We start from the raw sequence: 24,347 nt of genomic DNA on the forward strand, positions 1-24,347 counted from the left end.
GATCCTCAGATCTCATCCTCCTTAGTACAGTGGCTAGGATTACAGGCATGAGCCAGCCTCCAGGTCCTGAGCTCTTTTTGCTCAAGGCTAGCACTCTGCCACTTTGAGCCACAGCACTACTGCCAGTTTTCTGGTGGTTAGAGAAGAGAATCTCACAGCCTTTTCTGCCCGGGCTGGCTTTGAACTGCAATCCTCAGTTCTCAGCCTCCTGAGTAGCCACTGGCTTCCAGCTAATTAATAATTTTTAATATTAAAATCTAATAACAAGTGTAACAGTTTAGAGGAAAGTAAGCAAGACCAATGAACTGACTTCTTTACTTTAGATAGGGAGGGGCTTTTTGCTTGTTGGGCTGTCACAGCTCGTAACCATTCCAAAACAGATGCAAGTTAATGGAAAAAAAAAAAAAAAAAATGAAGAGTATTTGCTGACTCATCAAGTTTTGGTATGCACACATTTTCTTTTTACTTAAATGTCTGAGGAAAGGACTTGAGAACATGCTATCATCCCACATCATGTAAATTTTGTCAATTTTGTTTTTTATATTTTGTTATTTACAGAGCTCATGGGTAAATATTGTATCATATACAATTTAAAACTAAGATATAAAACTTTTATTTTACTGAGGGCTGGGGGCATGGCTCAAGTGGTAAGGCCCCTGCCTAGCATGCACAAGAACATAAGTTCAAACCCCAGTATTGCCTCCCCCCAAATATACAGTGCATGCTTTAAAATGACAGTGAAATAAGCAAAAGGAAAGAAATGTTCATATCACCCGATGTGGAATAACTGTATTGTCAAAACTCATAGAACTCTAGACCACGATAAAGACAATTTGTCCCATGAAGGTTAGAATGTGTTTATGACTTTAAGTATCACTATCTCACAATACCGTGAAATTTATGGAATCACTTAATCACAATAAAAATTTGCAAAAAACAAAACAAAACAAAATGACAGTGAAAGGGGTAACAAGTTTGACAAGAAATGTTCTTATTACCTTACCGGTAACAGTGACTACAAATTACACTGTTGGGTAATCTATGAAGTGCTTTCAGAGTGTGCATGCTTATTTTATCACCTCTGTCTATCAGCATAATGAGACCTCACTCTGTGGGTCAAGTCGGCGTCCCTAGCAATAAGCAGGCGTGTAACTTTAGTCTTGGCCGCAGGTGTGGCACCACAAATGTCGTCCAATGGTGGAAGAGCCAAGACTCGAGACAGGGGCTACAGCGAGGTGCCCCGGGACTCGCCCTCTGGAGATGGCACCCTGAGGCCCCTGGAGACGCTCCAGGCCGGCGAGCTGGCGGTGAGCGCCGACCCCCTGCCCCCTCCCCCGCTCCCGGCGCAGCCGCCCTTCGGCCCGGACTTCTACTCCAGTGACACGGAGGAACCCGCCCTCGCGCCCGACCTCAAACCCGTCAGGCGCTTTGTCCCCGATTCCTGGAAGGACTTCTTCAGAGGGAAGAGAAAGGACCGGGGATGGGAGCGGGCCGACTCTGACACCGGGTGCATCTCCGACGGCGTGCCGTGTTCGCCTCCAGCCTCTCCGGGGAGACCCGATCGCCACCACTCACCCACGGATCCTTCCAGGGGCTCGCAAGGCACCTGCCCCTCCCGGAGGGAGGCCAGCGTGGCGTTCCCCCGCGACCCCTATGGCTCGGTGGACGGACGCACGCCGACGGCGCGGACGTACAGCGAGCAGGTGGAGGCCTACCGGCTGCGCTACGCCTACATGAAGTCGTGGGCCGGCCTGCTGCGCATGCTCGGCGTGGCGGAGCTGCTGCTGGGCGCGGGCGTCTTCGCCTGCGTCACGGCGTACATCCACAAGGACAGCGAGTGGTACAACCTGTTCGGCTACTCGCAGCCCTACGGCGCGGGGGGCCTGGGGGGCCTGGGCAGTGCGTACGGGGGCTATTACTACAGCGGGCCCAAGACCCCTTTCGTGCTGGTGGTGGCCGGCGTGGCGTGGATCGCCACCCTCATCGTGCTGGTCCTTGGCATGTCCGTGTACTACCGGACCATTCTTCTGGACTCGAGCTGGTGGCCCCTGACGGAGTTCGGAATCAACGTGGCCTTGTTCGTCTTGTACATGGCTGCGGCCATCGTCTACGTGAACGACACCAACCGAGGCGGGCTCTGCTACTACCCGCTCTTCAACACCCCCATGAACGCCGCGTTCTGCCGGGTGGAAGGAGGACAGATAGCAGCCATCATCTTCCTGTTTGTCACCATGATCGTGTACCTGGTGGGCGCCCTCGTGTGCCTGAAGCTGTGGAGGCACGAGGCGGCGCGGAGGCATCGCGAGTGCCTGGAGCAGCAGGAGGTAAGCCGCCCTCTCCTGCAGGACGCCCTGCGCAGGCCGTGGGTCGTGCTTCCCACACATCCGTGGCAGTAACGGTGGCAGATAGCTTTCTAACGAGTGCCTGTTGTGAAATGCTGTCCAGGGGCTGGGAAGGTGGCCCAGGGGTAGAGCGCTTGCCTCGCATGCATGAGGCCCTGAGTTCGATTCCTCAGCACTACATCAGCAGAAAAGGCTGGAAGTGGTGTTGTGGCTCAAGTGGTAGAGCGCTAGCCTTGAGCTGAAGAGCTGAGGGACAGCGCCCAGGCCCAGAGTTCAAGCGCCATGACTGGCAAGAAAAAGAGAAAAGAAATGTTATCCAAAGAGCCTTAATATATTGTAACGTTTTTACTTTCTATTGTTACTGTGTGTGTGTGTGTGTGTGTGTGTGTGTGTGTGTGTGTGTGTGTGTGTGTTGTGTGTGTTACTTGTACTTGTTAAGCAGGTGGTCTACCACCTGAGCGATGCCTTACACAGAATCTTACTAACTAACCCAGGCTAGCCTTGAGTTCATGATTCTCCCACCTCAGCTTCCCCAGGACTAACATTGCAGGCATATGTCACGATGCCTGGCCTAAGTCTACATGGATTCAAGTTACTTCTAAAGATTTATCTCAGCACTTCAAGCATATTCCTTCAATTTGTGTTTTTAGGTACAAACCAAAGAATTTTAAAATCTAAAGTGAAATTCAGCTAATGACACATTCTTCCTGGTAGTTTTATAGTAGCTTAATATAAATCACTAAATCTTATTATCTCTGTCTAATACATTAACTCTTATTATCTCTATCTTCTACATTAATGTGCTTACAACTATTAACATAATACTTTTTTCCTTTCTTTTTTTTTTGGGTCCGGTCGTGGGGCTTGTACTCTGGGCCTGGGCGCTGTCCCTCAGCTCTTCAGCTCAAGGCTAGTGCTCTACCACTTGAGCCACAGCGCCACTTCCGGCTTTTTTCTTTTTGCTTATGTGGTGCTGAGGAATCGAACTCAGGGACTCAGGCATGCAAGGCAAGCGCTCTACCACTGAGCCACCTTCCCAGCCCACTTTTTTCCTTTCTTAACAAAAACTCCTCTCTATAAAGATTTTCCATACTTAATGAGACTTGAATTTTCCATGCTAGTGAAAATTGTTCCAATTTATCTGTTACTGTTACTTCCTAAAGGTTCAAAGATGTGATGATCTTTTGACTTTTTTTTTTTCTAGAAATTTTATAGGGTAGCCATTTGAATTGTTCAGGGTAAGAGAGCCAGGAAGGAATAAAGTGTCTAGGTAATTCAAGCAGCTTACCTAACAGTGTCAGCCTTGTACCTGTGAGTCCTCAGCGTTCTCCTGTGACAGGGAGCCGTACTGCCCTCATTCCCACTCCAGAGAGAGAGGAGGAAAAGCAACCATAGCAAAGAGGATCAGCTTCTAGACAAATGTGCAAAGTCACATACATGCCTTTCAAAATTCATTGTCACTCTTCTTTTTCCAGATCAATGAGGCATCATTCCCATCAAAAAGGAAACTGGTAAGAATAAAGTTTCATTCACATTGTGCTTTATATGTCTAGATTTAGGAAATAACTTTTCTCTTGTCTATTTCTCTGCATAGTAGAATCCTTTGATTTTTTTTATTTTTATTTTTGCCAGTTCTGGGGCTTGAACTGAAAGCCTGGGCACTGTCCCTGAGCTGCTTTTGCTCAAGGCTAGCACTCTACCACTTGAGCCACAGTACTACTTCCAGCTTTTTCTGTTTATGTGGTACTGAGGAATTGAACCCAGGGCTTCATGCATGCCAGGCAAACATTCTACCACTAAGCCACATTCCCAGCCCAGAATCCATCTATTTCAATCCACCTATTTCATTGATTTCATATCAGGACTTCCAGTGTTTCTCTAATTTTAAAAGGACCCAATACCTACACCTCCTTTTATTTTGTTGCATGAAAGATTATGTAAATAAGTACAGTCGGTGTTCCTTGTATGATTAAAATTTAGTGGGTTTGTTTTTTTAATTTAGTGTTTTAAACGAAAGTAACTTTCCAGAATTTTCCTAATTTCCCTTTGCTATTCCTTTCTGTATGCCTCAAGCTTTCTTTCAGATACCAAATGTTGTATCAGGGAATTTTTATTCAATGATTTAATAACTTTCACAGCTATCCTGTTTCATTTATAAAATTGTAATAATAATCTATCTCCCCCCCAAGTTTGAGTTTGCTGGGAGGATTCAGTGAAATACAGATATCATAACTGTTTGTACATGTATATATTTTAATAATAATTTTACCCTTGTTGAAGAAATCTGGATATTTCTTTCTTTCTTTTTTGTTTTTGGTTTTTGACAGTCTTGGGGCTTGAACTTGGCCTAAGCATCATCCCTGAGCTTCTTTTCGCTCAAGGCTAGCACCCTACCATGTGAGTCACAGTGCCATTTCTGGCTTTTTCTGGTTATGTGGTACTAAGGGCTTCATGCATGCTAGGCAAGCACTCTACCACTAAGCCATATTCCCAGTCCAAATACTGGATGTTTCTTTTTCACATACTGGACATAATTTCTAAAGAAGAAATTGAAATGCTAACCTTTCAATTTCTTTACTTGAAAAGTAATTCTATTCCCTTCATTGAAAAAGTACATGCTTATAATCCCAACATCTGGAGGCTGAGGCAGAAGGATCAAAAGCAGCCTTTGTTACATCTTGAGACCTTGTCTCTCTCTCTCTCTCTCTCTCTCTCTCTCTCTTTCTCTCTCTCTCTCTCTCTCTCTCACACACACACACACACACACACATACACACACACACACACACACACACACACACACACACACACGCCAAGCACCAATGGCTTTCACCTGTAATACTAGCTACTTAGAGACTGAGATTAGAGGATTTTAGTTTGAAGCCACTGTAAGCAGAAAGCTCTGTAAACCTCCCTCTTCAATTAAGCAACAAAATGCTGGGCAGAAGGCATAGCTTAAACCGTACAGCACCAGCTATGAGTAAGAAAGACCATTAGTTGAAGCCTTTTAATCCTGACAGTAGAAGAAAAAACCATTCCAAAGGTCTGTAATATAGTCTTCTCTCACTTCTGCTTCTGGCTTCCCAGTTCCCCTACCTAGTGGTGGTTATCACAATCTTTGTTTCCTTTCAGAAATATGAGACATGTGTCTCTTCTCCCTTTTATATAAAGACTAGCATGAGATATATAATTTATATCTCATTTGTTGCACTTAATATATTTCTAGAGTATTTCCTTAATACATAAAGAGCCTTTGTAGTCTTTTTTTTTTTTTTGGTCAGTCATGGGGCCTGAACTCTGGGCCTGGGCATTGTCCCTCAGCTCTTCAGCTCAAGGCTAGCACTCTACCACTTGAGCCACAGTGCCACTTCCAGTTTTCTGGTGTTTTACTGGAGATAAGAGTCTCACAGACCTTTCTGTCCAGGCTGGCTTTGAACAGTGATCCTCAGATCTCAGCCTCCTGAGTAACTGGGATTACAAGCATGAGCCACAGACGCCCCGCTGAGTCTTTGTAGTTTTATAACTAGATGCTACTAGATTGTACGGATGTCTTATCAGTTAGCTACAAATGAATAGGTAAATTGCTTTATAACCTTTCACTGTTACATACACTGTACAGGGCTGGGGATGTAGCTCAGTAATTAAGGGTTTGTCTGTATGTACAAGGTCCTGGATTCAGTCTCTCACACCAGCAAACAAAACAAAAATACATTACTACAGCCAGGCACAGGTGGCTCACATCTGTAATCCTAGCTACTCCGAAGGCCAAGATAAGAAAAGTTCCTAATACTCTTATCTCCAATTAATCACCCAAAAAAGCTAGAAATGGAACTATGGCTCAAGTGGTAGAGCACTATCCTTGAGCAAAAAAGCTCAGGAACAGTGTCCAGGCCCTGATACTGGGATACACACACACAATTACTACAGAGGAAAACTTTATACATGTAAGTATATATCCTTACATACCTCATTCCGTTTATGTTACAAGTATACCTGACAGGTAATCTAAGAGGCAAATTTCTGTCTCAACAGGATATACATTTTTATTTTATTTTGATGTAGATTGTCATGTAGAAGTTTTATGCCACTTTCAACTCTGAAGCAAAACTGACTTCCACACACTCTTAACAGTGCTTTAGTACCTGCGCAAAAAACCAAAACCAACAATGCCTTAGGAAGTGTGTCAACATCTACCATGATTCGTTTCCAGACTGAAGCTACAGGAATTAATTCAGATGAAGTGATTCCTGACCATCTGAGAACACAGCTGAACACAGGCTAACCCATAACCATTCTTTTAAGAGCCTTGTTTAGTAGCAATGCTTTCTTTCCCTGCTTTGAGCTCCAGTGGCTCAGCACCCTTTCTTCCTCCAGATAGAGATCATCTAGTTTGCTCCAGTTGTGTGCAGAGCTTCTCCATTCCGTACCTGTCACCTGGGCTGGTGAGGCATGAGACGCCTCTTCCTCCTTCAGTCCCTAGCTGTGTCTTTGATGAGTTCAGAGCTGGTGGTTTGAGAATGACATAATGTTAAACCAAACTTCCAAGCTAGTCAGTAGCAGGGAAGTTGGGAAAACAAGACTTGAAAAGCTTTCTTGGCAAGATAGAGAGCAAAATGTCAAAATCCTGTTTCGTATTTTGTTTTTTTCTTTTTTAAAAAATAATTTTTATTATTGGTGTTGTACAGAGGCGCAACCATTTCATAAGTCAGTAATGAGTACATTTCTTTTTGTGGACAATACCACCCCTTCCTTTATATTCCCCTCCCCCACCCCTCCCTGCCCACAAATTACATAGGTCATTTTCCACATGACATATACTGAATGGCATGAGTGCATTTAAGGCCTTACTGGAGAGAAGAAGGATTTTCCTCTGCTAAACTAAAGAATCTTATTCCTAAGCCCAGAGATCTTATTTCTTTACAGCCTGCTTATCCTATCTCTACAGACTCTTCCAATGTACTTCTATGACTTCTGGAACTTTAGGACAGGTTTATCTTTAGGACAAGATACAGTCTCATATACAGGCTCCTTCTCCTTATTCACTTATATATAGTACCTGAAAACCACTGTTGGTGGGATGTAAACTACTACAACCATTCTGGAAAGTAGTTGGAGGTTGCTCAAAAAACTAAACATAGAGCCAAACACTGGTGGCTTACACCTGTAATCCTAGCTACTCAAGAGGCTGAGAATTTAGGATCGAGATTGAAAACCATCCTGGGCAGGAAAGTCTATGAGACTCTTATCTCTACTAAACTACCAAAACAGCTAGAAGTAGTACTTTGCTTCAATTGGTAGAGTGCTAGTCCAGCTCTCTCTCTCTCTCTCTCTCTCTCTCACACACACACACACGCGCGCGCACACACACACACACACACACACACACACACATGTTATCTATGCTCTGTAGATAGTCCCAGCAAGTCCTCCTCCATTTACAAAGGCTAAGATCAGACAAGGTTTTTTGTTTTTTGTGGCGGTAGATCTGCTTGTTTTTCTTTCTTTTGGGAGAAAGATACCAGTCATGAGGCTTGAACTCAGGGCCTAGGTGCTGTCTCTGAGCTTTTTGCTCAAGGCTAGCACTCTTGAATTACATTCCACTTCTGCTTCTATAGATGAGAGATCGATCAATAGATAGGTAGGTAGGTAGGTCGGTAGGTAGGTAGGTAGATAGGTAGGTAGGTAGATAGATAGATAGATAGCCGGGTGCCAGTGGCTCACACCTGTAATTCTAGCTACTCAGGAGGCTGAGATCTGTGGTTCAAGGCTGCCTGAGCACCAAAGTCCGTGAGACTCTTATCTCTAGTTAACTACCAGAAAACCTGAAGTGGTGCTGTGGCTCAAATCATAGAGCACTAACATTGAGCAAATATGTATCTCCAGAAGCTCATGCTTATTATCCTAGCTATTAAGGAGGCTGAGATCTGAGGATCAAAGGCTCAAAACCAGTCCAGACAGGAAAGTCCATGAGACTCTTTTTTTTTCTGTCAGTCATGGGGCTTGAACTCTGGGCCTGAGTGCTGTCCCTCAGCTCTTCAGCTCAAGGCTAACGCTCTAACACTTGAGCTAGAGCGCCACTTCCGGTTTTCTGGCAGTTTATTGGAGATAAGAGTTTCACAGACTTTCCTGCCCCGGCTGGCTTTGAACCACGATCCTCAGATCTCAGCCTCCTGAGTAGTTAGGATTACAGGCATGAGCCACTGGTGCCAGGCTTCCATGAGACTCTTATCTCCAGTTAACTACCAGAAAACCTGAAGTGGTGCTGTGGCTCAAGTGGTAGAGTACTAACCTTGAACAAAAAAGCTCAGGGAGGGCTGGGAATGTGGCTTAGTATGCATGAAGCCCTGGGTTTGATTCCTCAGTACCACATAAACAGAAAAAACTAGAAGTGCTGTGGCTCAAGAGGTATAGTTCTAGCCTTGAAGCAAAAGAAGCTCAGGGACAGAGCCCAGGCCCTGAGTTCAATCCCCAAGACTGGCAGGGGGGCGGGGGTTGGGGGGGAAGCTCAGAGACAGAACCCAGGTCCAGAGTTCAAGCCCCATGACTGACAAAAAAAACAAAGATTAACAGTATATACAGGAACTCTCAGCCATTTCTTTTTTTTTTTTTTTTTTTTTTTGTCGGTCGTGGGGCTTGAACTCTGGGCCTGGGCGTTGTCCCTCAGCTTTTCAGCTCAAGGCGAGCGCTCTACCACTTGAGCTACAGCGCCACTTCCGGTTTTCTGGTGGTTTATTGGAGATAGGAGTCTCACGGTCTCTCCTGCCCGGGCTGGCTTTGAACCACGATCCTCAGATCTCAGCCTCCTGAGTAGCTAGGATTACAGGCGTGAGCCACCAGCGCTTGGCTTTCTCAGCCATTTCTTAAACAACCTGAGTTTTGCCTTAATCCCTTCGATCTTGAAAAGAAACAAGTTGAAGATAAAATGTTATCTTTCAAGGACCTTTCCTTTTCCAAAGCATTTCCTCTTGTCCTATCACTAGGCCAAAGCAGGAACTTTAGAGCCACACAAAGAGCTCTCACTTGACATTTCCATCATCATTGTGTGTGCATGTATGCACTGTGTACTGAGGATCAAACCCAGAGCACAGAAGCCAAGTGTTCTTCTAGGGAGCTAACCCAGCCCTCCCTCTTCACCCACTTCTGATATGATTGGAGGCAGAGCATATTTTTCCCTGTTGTGTACTTCTGTGTTGTTTTTACAGGAGCCACCATAACATTTTCATGGCTAAAACCATGCCATTGTCAAGTGAGATGTTCCTTGCAATGTCCTTCTTCCTGTCCCCTCCCCATTTTCTCCCAAGGAAATGTCAGTAGCTTTTTTCTCTCTTTTTTTTTTCTTGCTCCTGATTACACATCAGTCCTTGTTCTTCTACTTGCAGTGTGAAGTGGCCACCATTGACAGACAGAGAGACCCTGAAGGAAATTTCACAGAATTGAGAAAAACAAAAATGAAGCCAGAACTGCTGAGTAGCCACATCCCCCCAGGCCACATCCCCAAACCTGTGGTGATGCCGGACTACGTGGCGTGAGTACCAGGCCAGGCCTTCCTGCTTGTCTCCGAGTTACTGTAATCATAAGGAGTTTGCCCTCCAAGGGTAACAAGTTAACTGACGGTTGCATGTGGTTAGTGAAGACTAAGCTAAACCCATTTTTTTTTTCTCCTCAGAAAATATCCTGTAATTCACACGGATGATGATCGCGAACGTTACAAAGCTGTGTTCCAAGACCAGTTTTCCGAGTACAAAGAGCTGTCAGCAGAAGTGCAAGCTGTGCTGAGGAAGCTTGATGAGCTGGACGCGGTGATGAACAGGTTGCCGCATCACTCGGAAAACCGCCAGGTCAGTGCACCGCTGCCACAAGGAGCACTAACACTCAGAGCACCAGTGGGAGCCGACCATTGCGACAGTTTCTAGCCATCTCCGTCTACTGTCTGTGTCTAGGAAAGATCTCCAGGGTGACTAGTTAAAATTATCACTCAGATGTGGGGAGTGTGGCTCTGTAGTAGAATCCTTACCTGGCTCACCTAAGGTCCTGGGTTTGATTAGCAATGCTACAATCACACACACACACACACACACACACACACACACACACACGCACGCATGCACGCCAGGCATCAGTGGCTCACACCTATACAGGAGGCTAAGATCTGAAGATTGCAGTTTAAAGCCAGACTTTGCAGGAAAGTCTATGAGATTTATCTCCAATTAACCACCTAAAAATTCAAGGTAAAACTGTGGCTTCAAGTCATCAAGTGCTAGCCTTAAGCAAAAAAGCTTGAGGACAGTGCCCGAGCCCTGAGTTCAAGCCCCACAACAGACTAAAAACAACAACAAGAAGCAGACCTCAGGCATCAGGAACAGCAAAATTTGGGAAGAACAGGCAGGCAGACAGGCAGGCTGTTGGAGGAAAAGGATGCTGGGCATTGCAGCCTGGGCTCAGTGGCCCGGGCTGGTATGCTTTGTCTGCAGCTGTTGAGTGGAAGAGGTCATGGTTGCAGTGGGGGTTGAGATACTTCCTTCCATGAATGTTCCTGCACAGAGTCACCATGTGCATCTCCAGCCTAGCACCTTGATCCTCGGCCCTGATTTTGAAAGTGACAAAGCAATCAAAGTCACCAAAATGACAGTCCCACTGATATTACTATTCTATTATTTTCTGTAGTCATTGTCTAAAGTAGAAATATTAATTCTAGTACTAAGTTAACTTCTCCTAGGCGTAGGCTGATCCTTGCCTGGACGACACTTTGCAAGGCTCTTCCTGACTCCACCAGGAAGCCTGAGACAGACATTTGCAGCCTGTGGCTTGTTGGAAAACACAGGATTTCTCATGCATGGTGAACTCTTGAAAAATAAAACAAGCACAAGGCTTTCCCGTGCCAGGAAAATAGGAATAATGCTCCAAATCAAATAGTTCCTCTGGCCCTCACCACCTCTTTTTTGGTGCCTTTATTTGGGCTTGAACTCAGGGCCTGAGTGCCATCCCTTACCTAGTACGCTACCACTTGAGCTACAGCTTGACTTCCAGCTTTTTAAAAGATTTTTATTGTAGGGGCTGGGAAGGTGGCTCAGTGGTAGAGCACTTGCCTTGCATGCATGAGGCCCTGGGTTCGATTCCTCAGCACCACATAAGCAAAAAGAAAAAAAGCCAGAAGTGGCTCTGTGGCTCAAGTGGTAGAGTGCTAGCTGTGAGCTGAAGAGCTGAGGGACAGCGCCCAGGCCCAGAGTTCAAGCCCCATGACTGACCAAAAAAAAAAAAAAAAAGATTTTTATTGTAAAGATGATGCGCAGAGGGGTTACAGTTACATAGGCAGGTAATGAGTGCATTTCTTTTCTTTCTTTTTTTTTTTTCCTTGCTGGTCCTGGGGCTTGAACTCAGGACCTGGGCTCTGTCCCTAAGACTTTCTGGGCTGAAGGCTAGTGCTCTACCACTTGAGCCACAGCACCACTTCTGGCTTATTCTGTTCATGTGGTACTCAGGAATCAAACTCAGGGTTTCATGCATGCTAGGCAAACAATGAGTACATTTCTTTTTTTTTCTTTTTTCAGTCATGGGACTTGAACTCTGGTCCTGGGTACTGTCCATCAGCTCTTCAGCTCAAGGCTAGTGCTCTATCAGTTGAGCCAGAGTGTGACTTTGGTTTTCTGGTGGTTTATTGGAGATAAGAATCTAATGGATTTTCCTGCCCAGGCTGCCTTTGAACCGTCATCCTCAGATCTCAGCCTCCTGAGTAGCTAGAATTACAGGTGTGAGCCATCGGCATCCAGTGACTATATTTCTTTTTGAACAGTTCCTCTGTTACTTTCAGCTTTTTGATGGTTAATTGGAGATAAGAGTCTCACAGACTTTCCTAGGGTCTGGCTTCAAACTTCAAACCTCAGATCTCAGCCTTCTATGTAGCTAGAATTACAGTACAAGCTCACCAGCTCTTATATTCAGTGATTGTGACAGAGTAGGGTAGATTTTTATAGCCATCATCTATGCCTGCATTTTCAGGCAACACCACAATCCTGGCAGCTAGTTTATTCCTGGCTCAAGACCTGTTATTATGCATTACCTGAATCATCAGGTTATTCTCGGTGCTGGCAAGTGACCAGACAAAATGATATTCAAGCATTTAGTCAACACTAGATAGTGAGAAATTAAAATGCACTGAGGAAAGGGTGTAGGCTAGTAGAGAATTCTCAGTAGACACCTTTAGAACTCCAAGTTATTAGCTTTATTGAGTGGCTTGCATGGGTAAATTTGGTCATTGCTTTAATAATGTGTTCCTAGTAGAGACATTCAACCCCTTTATAAATTCTGTATTTACTACGAATAAAATTAGAAGAAACCTTACATTGGCTGCTTTCAAAAGTTGGATGCTTCCATCTCTGAATCCTGATACCTAATTACTTGAAAGAGAACTTTCAAAATAGAATGGAGGGCTGGGAATGTGACCTAGTCGTAGAGTGCTTGCCTAGCATGCATGAAGCCCTGGATTTTTATTCCTTAGTACCACATTAACAGAAAAAGCTGGATGTAGTTACCTGGCTGAAGTGGTATAGTGCTAGACTTGAGCAAATGAAGCTCAAGGCTGGGACAGTGCCCAGGTCTGGCAAAAAAAGAAAAAGAGAATAGACTAGAATGATAATAGCTATTGGTGCTTCCTAGGAAGGCCTTCTGCCACATGAGCCACACCCCCAGCCCTGTGCTGAGCATTGTTTCAAGTAAGTGAATCTCTTTTGCAACCACTTAAGGATGGCTGTGTGCTGAGCACCAATAGTTCAGATCTATAAGTCTTAACTATTTAAGAGGCTGTGGTTTGAGGATTGCAATTCAAAGCCAGCCTAGGCAAAAAAGTCCATGAGTCTCTTATCTCTAATTAAGCAGCAAAAAGCCAGAACTGGAGCTGTGGCTCAAATGGTAGAGTGCCAGCCTTGAGTGGAAAAAGCTAACCAAGAGGAGCTGGGAAGGTGGCTCAGTGGTAGAGCGCTTGCCTTGCATGCCTGAGGCCCTGGGTTCAATTCCCCAGCACCACATAAGCAAAAAGAAAAAAGCTGGAAGTGGCACTGTAGCTCAAGTGGTAGAGCACTAGCCTTGAGCTGAAGAGCTGAGGGACAGTGCCCAGGCCCAGAGTTCAGGCCCCAGGACCGGACCCAAAAAAAAAAAAGGTAACCAAGAGCACAAGGCCTGGAGTTAAAGCCCCAGTACACACACGCACACACACACACACACACACACACACATACACACACATACACACACGCACACACACACACAAACGGGTAGTTAGGTTAAATTTTCTATCTAGCGCTACCTACCCAGGCAACAAGTATTGTCAGTGGGACTGAATAGCACAAGGCTTGGAGTTAAAGCCCCAGTACACACACACACACACACACGCACACACAGGCACACACACACGGGTAGTGGGTAGTTAGGTTAAATTTTCTATCTAGCACTACCCAGGCAAGAAGTATTGCCAGTGGGACTGAAGTCTGGTTTTGTGCAGGCGTAGCCTTTTCCCTTCTGCTTACTGTGGGGCCTAGCATCTCATAAGTGTAGATACACAAAGACATGTCCAGTAAATTATATTTTTATATTAATGTCTCTATTACAGTTTGAGGTAAAATAGTGTTCTTATTTCTAGTGTGTTTTCAGACATGATTTGAGTAAATGCAAATGTTTTAACTCAAATACTATATTATTTTTAGGAACATGAGAGAATTTCAAGAATCCATGAAGAGTTTAACAGAAAAAAGCATGTGAGTAAAACTATTTTCTTCTGGAAAGTGTATTCTTATCCAGGTACATTGGTGATCACTGATGCACTTTTTTTTTCTTTTTAACCAGTCCTAGGGCATAACTTAGGGCCTGGACACTGTGCCTCAGCTTCTTTTGCTCAAGGCTAGGTCTCTACCACTTGATCCATTGTGCCACTTTTTCTGAGTAGCTTATTAGAGATAAGAGTCTCACAAACTTTCCTCCTTGGGCTGCCCAGGCTGAGTTTGAACTGTGATCCCTAGATCTCAGACTCCTGAGTAGCAAGGACTACAGGCGTGAAGCACTGGCTTCCAGCTCATTTTAAATTCTCTTAGCTTTTTCCATGTGCTCTCTAAGGTTTAATTACCCATGATCAACCATGATCTGAAAACATTGGTAGAAAATTCTAGAAAGAGGACTGGGAAGGTGGCTCAGTGGTAGAGTGCTTCCCTAGCATGCATGAGGCCCTGGGTTAGATTCCTCAGAACCACATAAGCAGAAAAAAAAAAGAACAAAGAAAAAGAAAATTCTAGAAAGAAACAATTCCTATTGGTGCTGGAGGCCCATGCCTGTAATCCTAGCTGAGGAGGCTGAGATCTGGGGATCATGGTTCATAGCCAGCCCAGGCAAGAAAGTCCATGAGACTCTTAACTCCAACTGTCGATCGAAAAGCTGGAAATGGAGTTGTAGTTCAAAGTGGTGGAGCACTAGCTTTGAGGACAAAGGGAGGAAACCAGCAAGGAAACAATTCCTAAGTTCTAAATTGTTCACTATCCTGAGGAACGTGATAAATACACTGTTACTCTACCTGCCCTGGATGTCAGCCTCCCCTTTGTCCCCCCAGACACCTTGTAGTCACCTCAGTTACCAAAGTGACTGTCCCAGCAGCAGGTGCTCATGCTGACAGCACCCTGGTTTTATTATGATGGCCCCAAAGCACAAGTGTAGTGATGCTGCCAATTTACTAATCTTCTGTTGAATTTTTTCTAGTTTATTAGTAGCGATTGCTAAATTTTTTCTAGTTTATTAGTAGCGATTGCTAAGTCTCTCCTGTACCTGATACACAAATCTTTTTTTTCTTTTTTCTTTTCTTTTTTTTTTTTTTGGGTCCGGTCGTGGGACCTGAACTCTGGGCCTGGGCGCTGTTCCTCAACTCTTCAGCTCAAGGCTAGTGCTCTACCACTTGAGCCACAGCGCCACTTCCGGCTTTTTTCTTTTTGCTTATGTGGTGCTGAGGAATCGAACCCAGGGCCTCATGCATGCAAGGCAAGCACTCTACCACTGACTCGCCTTCCCAGCCCCTTTTTTTTCTTTTTTCTTTTTTTTTCTTTTCTTTTATTTTTTTGGTCGGTCGTGGGGCTTGAATTCATGCCTAGATACAGTCCCTGAGTGTCTTTTGCTCAAGGCTAGTGCTGTACCACTTGAGCCACAGCACTACTTCTGACTTTTTTCTGAGTGGATTATTGGAGATGAGTGTCTCATAGACTTTCCTGCCCCAGACTGGCTTGGAACCACCATCCTCAGATCTTAGCTTCCTGAGTGGCCAAGATTACAGGCATGAGCCACTGGTACCTGGCCACAAATTAAAGTTTAACACATACACATGCATACACGTACACATATCTTATATGAAATCATAGTGTAAGTTGGTACTTGTTGCATCTGCTTGGGTAGGGCTCATTGAACATTTCTCTCTCTAACAAAGGAAGTCTGCCTATTTCTTTTTTGCATTTCTTAATGGAAAATGAGTGCTAGGTGCCTTTTTTTGTCTCTGTCCTGAATACACTCTATCAATTTCACAGCCCAGAGAAATGAACTGACATATACCACCTCACCCAAATTTCCTTATTTCCTTCTAACTTACTCTACATCTTTTTTTCCTTCTTTCCTGTCTTCTTTCCTTCTTTCTTTCCTTCTTTCTTTCTTTCCTTCTTTCTTTCTTTCTTTCTTTCTTTCTTTCTTTCTTTCTTTCTTTCCTTCCTTCCTTCTTTCCTTCCTTCCTTCCTTTCTTTCTTTCTTTCTTTCTTTCTTTCTTTCTTTCTTTCTTTCTTTCTTTCTTTCTTTCTTTCTTTCTTTTTTCCTTCCTTCCTTCCTTCTTTCTTACCAGTACTAGGGCTTGAACTCCCTTAGCTTTCTGCTCAAGGCTAATACTCTCCCACTTGAGCCATAGCTACAATTCCAGCTTCTTACTAGTTAATCAGAGCTAAGGGTCTTATAGGCTTTCCTACCCCAACTGGCTTCAAAATGCAGTCTTCACATCTCAGCTTCCTCAGTAGCTAGGATTACAAGCATGAGACACTGGTGCCCGGCTCTTTACATCTTTGGGTTTTTTTCATTATTGTTATTATGTAGTTGTACAAAGGCAAAGGGATTATAATTCTGTAAGTCAGGTTATGAGTACAATGTTTCTAGGTCAGTGTCGCTTGTTGCTTTGTTCTCCCTATTTTACATCTTTCTAACTCTTGTACTTAATCTTTCAAATCTACAGATTCTAGAGAGATCTTTAGCACTATTTCTTGTATTTATTATTTACTATTTTCTGTGCCTCATACTATTAAAAATGCCTCAGTTCATTGGACTTTCCACTCATTTTTTCTGTGAATCCTAAAACATTGACTATTTAAAAAAAAAAAAAAAAAGTAGCAAGTTTAACTATTATTCTAACTGGGCAGAGCTTTTTTTTTTTTGCCAGTCATGGTGCTTGAACTTTGGGTCTGGGTGCTGTCCCTCAGCTCTTCAGCTCAAGGCTAGTGCTCTACCACTTTAGCCACAGCACCACTTCCACCTTTTTCTGCTTACGTGGTGCTGAGGAATCGAACCCAGGGCGTCATGCTTGCAAGGCAAGCACTCTACCACTGAGCTACCTTCCCAGCCCTTTTATTTATTTTTATTTTTTATTTTTTTTGCCAGTCATGGGGCCTGAACTCTGGGCCTAGGCACTGTCCCTCAGCTCTTGAGCTCAAGGCTAGCACTCTACCACTTGAGCCACAGTGCCACTTCTGGCTTTTTCTGCTTATTTGGTGCTGAGGAATCGAACCCAGGGCCTCATGCATGCAAGGTAAGCACTCTACCACTGAGCCACCTTCCCAGCCCCTGGGCAGAGCTTTTAAATTGGCTGCCATTAATTCTGCTGCATATAGCCATGTTCTGGGTGGCGGCTGTGTTCGTTGATGAGGAAGCTTGGAAGTCAGGAAGTAACATCTGTGTTTCTTTTATAGGATCCTTCATTTCTGGAAAAGAAAGAACGCTGTGATTACCTCAAGAATAAACTTTCTCACATAAAGCAAAGAATTCAGGAATATGATAAAGTAATGAATTGGGATATCCAAGGTTATTCTTAAACTCTTATTTGAAACTTTTTTTTTTTAAGTAGCCCATCGACTATTTATTTGCTGCCATTTTTATGCTAGTCTGAGGTAGAGTGGCAACTTTCGACACAGTTTTACTGACCTGCAGCATGCAGTGTGAACGTTAAGTGTGTTTACTCAGGCATTTCACAATTTCAGATCTTCTGCGACCTTCACTGGAGGTGGGAGGCAGCCTGTCTCTATCTCAGGATGATAAGAAGTCATCTTGTCCTCCTCATTCATTCATGACATCACATGAATGACCTCATGTTCTTGGGGTATGGCAAGCAAATAGCCTCTCCAGGTCTTCAGAGTTTCTTTATTTTTCTTTTTGTCTGTTGTGGGGCTTGAACTCTTGGCTTGGGCGCTGTCCCTGCACTCTTCAGCTCAAGGCAAGCGCTCTACCGCTTGAGCCACAGCGCCACTTCCGGTTTTCTAGTCATTTATTGGAGATAAGAGTCTCATGGACTTTGCTGCCCGGGCTGGCTTTGAACAGCGATCCTCAGATCTCAGCCTCCTGAGTAGCCAGGATTACAGGCATGAGCTACCGGCTCCTGACTGGTCTTTGGATTTTCTAGGACAGACTCCTCTCCCCAAGACAAATGCTTGGAAGACTTCCTAAGGGAATTTCCTTGCAAGGGACTTACATCCCAGCTCAGCATTGTCAAGGTGTGGAGTCTTGGGCAACTTGCTTGGTTTCTTTTGTAAAAGGAGACTAACATTGCACCTGCCTCTGAAGGCAGTTCTGAGGACTAAGCCAGCTCCATCACGCATGTAGAACATAGCATGGCACATTGGGAGCACTCTGTTAATGTCTGGGAACTCTGCAGAGGTTTAAGGAATAGGTGATCTATATAAAATGAGTCTCAGGAAAGGGCCTTAAGGAGTAAGTCCTGCCAGCAGACCTAAAGGCCACATGGCTCCTGATTTCTTCAGTGCTGTTAACTCGTAGTACAGGCAACCTTAGGCAGTGCTGTGGCCCCTGACATCCCCCACAGCTTCCCTGTGTTGAATGAACATCATCGTACCGGTGCCCACACTTCACATGGGGATGCTGCCTTTCCATCAGTGGACATCCACCCTCAGGACTCAGGATGCAGAATGTACTTGGAAAGTCCTTTTGTTTTATGGGGATGCTACATTGTTTTAAAAACCATCTTGGGGGCTGGGAAGGTGGCTCAGTGGTAGAGTGTTTGCCTTGCTTGCCTGAGGCCCTGGGTTCGATTCCTCAGCACCACATAAGCAAAAAGAAAAAAAAGCCGGAAGTGGCGCTGTGGCTCAAGTGGTAGAGTGGTAGCCTTGAGCTGAAGAGCTGAGGGACAGCGCCCAGGCCCAGAGTTCAGGCCCCCACAACTGGACCCAAAAAAAAAAAAAAAAAGAATCATCTTGGTTTTGAGCTTTCATTCATTCATGAGAAAATGTTTTTCTTAGTATGAGCAAAAATGTTTAAGAATTATTTTGTGTGTGTTCCAGTACTGGGGTTTGAACTCAGAGCCTTGAGCTCTTCTTTGGCTTTTTCATGCAAGGCTGGGATTCTATCACTTGAGGCACAGCTCCATTTCTGGCTTTTTGCTGGTTAATTGGAGATAAGAGTCTCACAGATTTGTCTGTCCAGGCCGGATTTGGACCTCAATCCTCAGACTTCAGCCTCCTGAGTAGCTAGGAATACATGCATGAGCTCCTGGAACCCTGCTAAATAGAGAGAGAGAGAGAGATTTTTTTTAAAGAAATCATCAGTGGGCTGGGTAAATAAGCCAGTGGTAGAGAGCTTGCCTAGCATGTACAAGGCCCTAGGTTCCATCCTAAGCACTGAAGGGAAATCCATTAGCATGCCAGTGTGCAGTGACTCACTCCTGTGGTCCCAGTTACCTGGGAAGCTGGGGCAGGAGGATGACTTTAGCCTGTGAGTTCAAGACCAGCCTGAGCAACATAGTGAGACCCTCCCCCATCTCAAAAAAAATTAATGTTGGGGATTTCTCTCAGTGGTAGAACATTTTCCTAGTATGTGTGAGGCCCTGGACTCAGTCTACAGTGCCTCAGAAGGAAAAACTTACCCTTTTTGGCTCCTCTTCAGTGGTACCCATCCAGTAGGTTCTCAGTGTAGAATTAGTTTCTTCCCAAGGTGACTGCCATTCAAACACCTAATGTTCAAAAGGTTTTCTAAAGGGATGAAAGGAAAAATATTAAAAAGCACTGCTCACTGAGACCTGTGGGCAATGGCTCACACCTGTAAATCCCAGCAACTCACTAGTAGAGACAGTATCACAGTGGAAAGCCAGGCTAGGCAAAAGTTAGGAAGACCCTATCTCAAAAATAAGCTGGGTGTGATGGTGCACACCTATAATCTCATAGAAGGCAGAGGAAGATGATGATAGTGTAAGGCCAAAAACTCAAAACAAACTGAAAAACAAACCAAAACCAAATGGATTGGTGGCATGGCTTAGATGGTAGAGACATTGCATAGCAAGTGTGAGATCCTGAGTTCAACAAAAACAAAGTGCTGGTCACTGAATAACCTTATTTTTTAAATACAATTTTATTGTTATTTGTTAAGATGTTGTGCAGAAGGGTTGCTGTTTCATAAGTCAGGTAATGAGTACATTTCTTTGTGGGGTGTCACCCTTCCTTTGCTTTAACTTTATTTCGTTGAAAAAGAAACTTCAGCTTATAGATAATACTTTATTCCATGCCCCTCCCACACCCCATTTGCGTCTATGCTGTATCTTAAGAAGTTAACCTAGGAGCTCACGCCTGTAATCCTAGCTACTCAGGAGGCTGAGATCTGAGGGTCACGCCAGTTAATCACCAGAAAACTGGAAGTAATACATGGCTCAAGTGGTAGAACGCTAGCCTTGAACTGAAGAGCTGAGGGACAGCGTTCAGGCCCAGAGTTCAAGCCCCATGACTGACAAAAAAAAAAAAAAAAAACTAGGGAAATTCAAGGCTGTGTAGAGCCCTAACTGGAACAACTCTTATTTCCTGTTTCTTATACAGGGACCCACATTAACATTTCATTTTAAGGAGAATGTCAATACTTTTTTTTAAATTAACATTTTCATAGGCTTAACAAAGTTGGGTTAGCATTTAAAAATGTTAAAGAAACCTAGGTTTGTAATAATGTTTTATTTGACTATAATTGTAAATGTTAATCTTTGAAAAACAATGCTGTAGCACTGAATTAAATTTTTTATGTCAACACATAGGTGTATTAAAATATCAGTTACTTGTTGTCTTGTGTATGTTATTAACTGCTCATCTTACTAGCATCCCTGTATTCATTGAACATGTTCTTGAAAACATTTTGTCCTTATCAGAAAATAAGCTGGGCTTAGGCTGGGAAGGTGGCTCAGTGGTAGAGCACTTGCCTTGCATGCCTGAGCCCTGGGTTCGATTCCTCAGCACCACATAAGCAGAAAAGAAAAAAGCCAGAAGTGGCGCTGTGGCTCAAGTGGTAGAGTGCTAGCCTTGAGCTGAAGAGCTGAGGACAGCGCTCAGGCCCAGAGTTCAGGCCCCATGACCGACAAAAAAGAAAAGAAAAGAAGCGGGACTGAAGCAGGATGAGGTGACTCACACCTATAATCCCAGCTAATTGGGAGGCTCACATTGGCTCAAGACCAGCCTGGGCAAAATTTAGCAAGACCCCATCTCAATTTTTAAAAAATGCTACATGTGATGATGCATACCTGCCACCTCAGCTACTCAAGTGGTGGATAGGGAGGAGTATGCTTCCAGACCAGCATGGGGAAAAAAGTTATCAAGACCTCATCTCAACAAAAAAGCTGAACAGAGTGGTTATTAGCTCATGATCCCAGCTGTTCTTGAAGCAGAACTAGGAGTATCAACAGCAGTCCAGCCCAGGCAAAGACTATTGGATACTATCTAAAAAATAACTATAAAATAAAAAGAACTGGGAATGTGGCCCAAGTGGTAGAATACCTACCTGTCAAGCTTGAGCTCTTGAGTTCAAACCCCAGTATCAAAAATAAGCGTGTAAGCCATGCTGTTCATGTGCTTCACTCTTCCCCCTCTCCTCTCATGTGCAAAAATTCAAAACCACGGCTCCTATGTTAGTTTCCCAAGGCTGCACAAACAGTGGCTTAAACAACAAGGATTATTCCCTTACGGTTCTGCAGTCTGGCTAGTAGTCAGGGTGTCATTGAGGCCAGGCTCCCTCTCCACCCTGTGATGGGTAGCTAGCTTCTTAGTAGTTAGCTTCTACTAGCTTCTGGAGGTTTGAAGAAGTCTTGACACACCAGCCTCCGTGAATATAAATTCCAATTAGATTGATCAGTGCCTCTGTCACCATTTGAGGTACTAGATTCTAAGTTTCAGCATCGCTATTGCTCTGTTTTGTTTTTGGAGCCGGGGATAGAACCTAGGGCCTGAGGCATGTGAAGCACCTGCTCTACCACTAAGCTACACTCCTAAATCTACATACTTTCTTTTTTCTTGTACCATTACTGGTGCTTAAACTTAGGTCCTAGCCGGGCGCTGGTGGCTCACGCCTGTAATCCTAGCTACTGAGGAGGCTGAGATCTGAGGATCATGGTTCAAAGCCAGCCCGGGCAGGAGAGACCGTGAGACTCTTATCTCCAATAAACCACCAGAAAACTGGAAGTGGCGCTGTGGCTCAAGTGGTAGAGTGCTGTCCTTGAGTTGAAGAGCTGAGGGATAGTGCCCAAGCCCAGAGTTCAAGCCCCATGACCGACCAAAAAACAAAACAAAACAGGTCCTAGGTGCTGTCCCTTAGCTTTGTTGCTCTAGGCTAGAGTTCTACCAGTTGAGCCACAGTTCCATTTCTAGCTTTTTGGTGGTTAATTGGAGATAAAGAGCCTTATAGACTTTCTTGCTGGGGCTGGCTTCGAACCTGTGATCCTCAGATCTCAGCCTCCTGAGTAGCTAGGATTATAAGCATGAGCCACCAGTGCCTAGCTTTTGACATACATTTCTGAGGAGGTTAGGATTACCACATCTTTTTGGTGATATTGGGATTTGAATCCAGGACGTAGGGCTTACTAGGCAAGTGCTCTATCACTTGAACCAAGTCTACAGCTAGGATTTTAGAATTATTTTGTGAAAAATACAGTTCATTCCCTTCTGAGATTCAGAAGGCAAAAAGGCCTCCCTATTTTTATCCACTGTCCAACTTGAACATGCACTGTGGTTTGAAACAATAGGAGGATATGTTAGTATATGTGAAGCTTGACAAGAATATTATTCTTCACTCGCCAGTTATGCTTCAAACGTTTTTCTTCTGCTAGTATTGTGTCAGCACTAAAAATTCAGATAACAGGAGACCTTGAGGTTGCTAGAAGTATACATGGGCAAAGATACTGATATTAAGAAGCACTAAAGTTTAAAAGATAGACAACACAGGGAAAATCTATCATTTTACTGACTCATCTTTTTATTGTAAATTAATGATTAACTAGGCAACAGTGACTTCAGTCAGAGTAGGAATTACTTAGAGAGAGCTAGTTCTACTTTGGAGAGGTAGTAGGGCAATGTTAGATTTGAAAATGTTCTTTGTGCTGCTCTGGATGGTGGTTATATTCATGTTATAGGCTGTTTTGTGGGGCTATAACTAAAAACCTGAAGCTGGGTGCTTCACCAGTAAAGAAATGTAGTTGTCTCAAGACTAGGGTATCTGGGGGTTGGAGATGTGGTTCCATTGGTAGAGCACTAGCCAGTGAGTGAACGTGTCAGCTACTGAGTGAGTTCAAGTTCTGATCTTGGACCTAAACAAATAAAAAAGAAATGACAGATTAGGGTATCTGGAAGTTCCAAATGGCATAGTGTCTGAACCCTGGTGACAGCTCCCCAGGCTACGTCACTCCTGACATTGAAATGGAAAGGGAATTAGAAAACGGGCTGGAGCCAAATTGACCCACTGCAGGGGTAAATTATCTATCAACCTGTCCTAACAAGAACTAAGGAGCTCAATATTAATGCCTTCTCAGGGCAGAGTTCCAGTGACCTAACCCACTTGGACCAGGCACCACCTTTAAAAGATTCCATCCCTTCAACAGCCCACACTGGGGATCAAGCTTCCACAATCAAACCACAGCAATGAGTGACCACATTTAAACGTCTAGTGACCCCTGCCCTTCAGAATGGGGCACTTTACGCATTTAACACTTCTATCTGTGACCTAGCACTTAAAATGTAACCTAGAGTGATAAAAATTCAGGAGCCAGGGGTTCCTTGGAGGTGGTTTTTGGCTGGGAATGGGCATAAGTGAGACTTCTGGGTGTATTTAGTGGATTTGCTTAGTAGATTACAGTAGATATATGCATATTGAAAAATCATTCAGGCTGGCTGCCAGTGGCTCATGGCTATAATCCTAGCTACTCAGGAGGCTGAGATCTTGAGGATGATCATGATCCAGGCAAGAAGTCCATGAGACACTTACCTCAATTAACCAGTACAGAGCTAGAAGTAGATGGCTCAAATGATAGAGTGCCAGCCTTGAGCAAAAAAAAAAAAAACAAGAGTGAGAGCCCTGGAGCTGGGAAGGTGGCTCAGTGGTAGAGTGCTTGCCTCTCATGCATGAGGCCCTGGGTTTGATTCCTCAAGTACCACATAAGCAGAAAAAGCCCAAAGTGGTGCTGTGGTTCAGATGGTAGAGCACTAGCCTTTTTTTTTTTTTTTGTCGGTCGTGGGGCTTGAACTCTGGGCTTGGCCGCTATCCCCCCACTCTTCAGCTCAAGGCAAGCGCTCTACCACTTGAGCCACAGTACCACTTCCATCAAGTGATAGAGCACTAGACTTGAGCTGAGGGATAGCGCTCAGGCCCAGAGTTCAGGCCCCATGAATGACAAAAAAAAAAAAAAGAGTGAGAGCCCCCAGTATTCATTCTCTCTCTTTCTCTCTCTCTCTCCCTCTCTCTCTCTCTCTCTTTCTCTCTCTCTCT

The 24,347-nt window shown here is 44.3% G+C and overlaps 1 protein-coding gene across 2 annotated transcripts; it reads left to right on the forward strand.

The window, feature by feature from the left end:
- The first annotated feature begins 1,170 nt into the window (after positions 1-1,170).
- Marveld2 (MARVEL domain containing 2) lies at positions 1,171-17,523 on the forward strand. 2 transcript variants are annotated; one of them, XM_042690938.1, is made up of 6 exons: positions 1,171-2,324; positions 3,818-3,853; positions 9,722-9,867; positions 10,009-10,180; positions 14,039-14,089; positions 17,306-17,523. In XM_042690938.1, the coding sequence occupies exons 1-6, from the start codon at positions 1,185-1,187 to the stop codon at positions 17,426-17,428; spliced, it is 1,668 nt and encodes a 555-aa protein (XP_042546872.1). In that variant the 5' UTR covers positions 1,171-1,184; the 3' UTR covers positions 17,429-17,523. The 2 variants fall into 2 exon arrangements, with proteins under 2 accessions (XP_042546872.1, XP_042546873.1); XM_042690939.1 differs by lacking the exon at positions 3,818-3,853.
- Positions 17,524-24,347: the final 6,824 nt, after the last annotated feature.

The sequence above is a fragment of the Dipodomys spectabilis genome, unplaced genomic scaffold, assembly GCF_019054845.1.
Source record: "Dipodomys spectabilis isolate Male_0828 unplaced genomic scaffold, ASM1905484v1 ptg000140l, whole genome shotgun sequence".
NCBI classification, from domain to species: domain Eukaryota; kingdom Metazoa; phylum Chordata; class Mammalia; order Rodentia; family Heteromyidae; genus Dipodomys; species Dipodomys spectabilis.

Bases quoted from the DNA above. Each gene is read 5' to 3' on its own strand.
- Marveld2 (XM_042690938.1), top strand. From the start codon at position 1,185: ATGTCGTCCAATGGTGGAAGAGCCAAGACTCGAGACAGGGGCTACAGC. The intron at 9,868-10,008 runs GTGAGTACCAGG...TTTTCTCCTCAG, and splicing joins GTGATGCCGGACTACGTGGC to AAAATATCCTGTAATTCACA. The intron at 14,090-17,305 runs GTGAGTAAAACT...TTTCTTTTATAG, and splicing joins AGTTTAACAGAAAAAAGCAT to GATCCTTCATTTCTGGAAAA.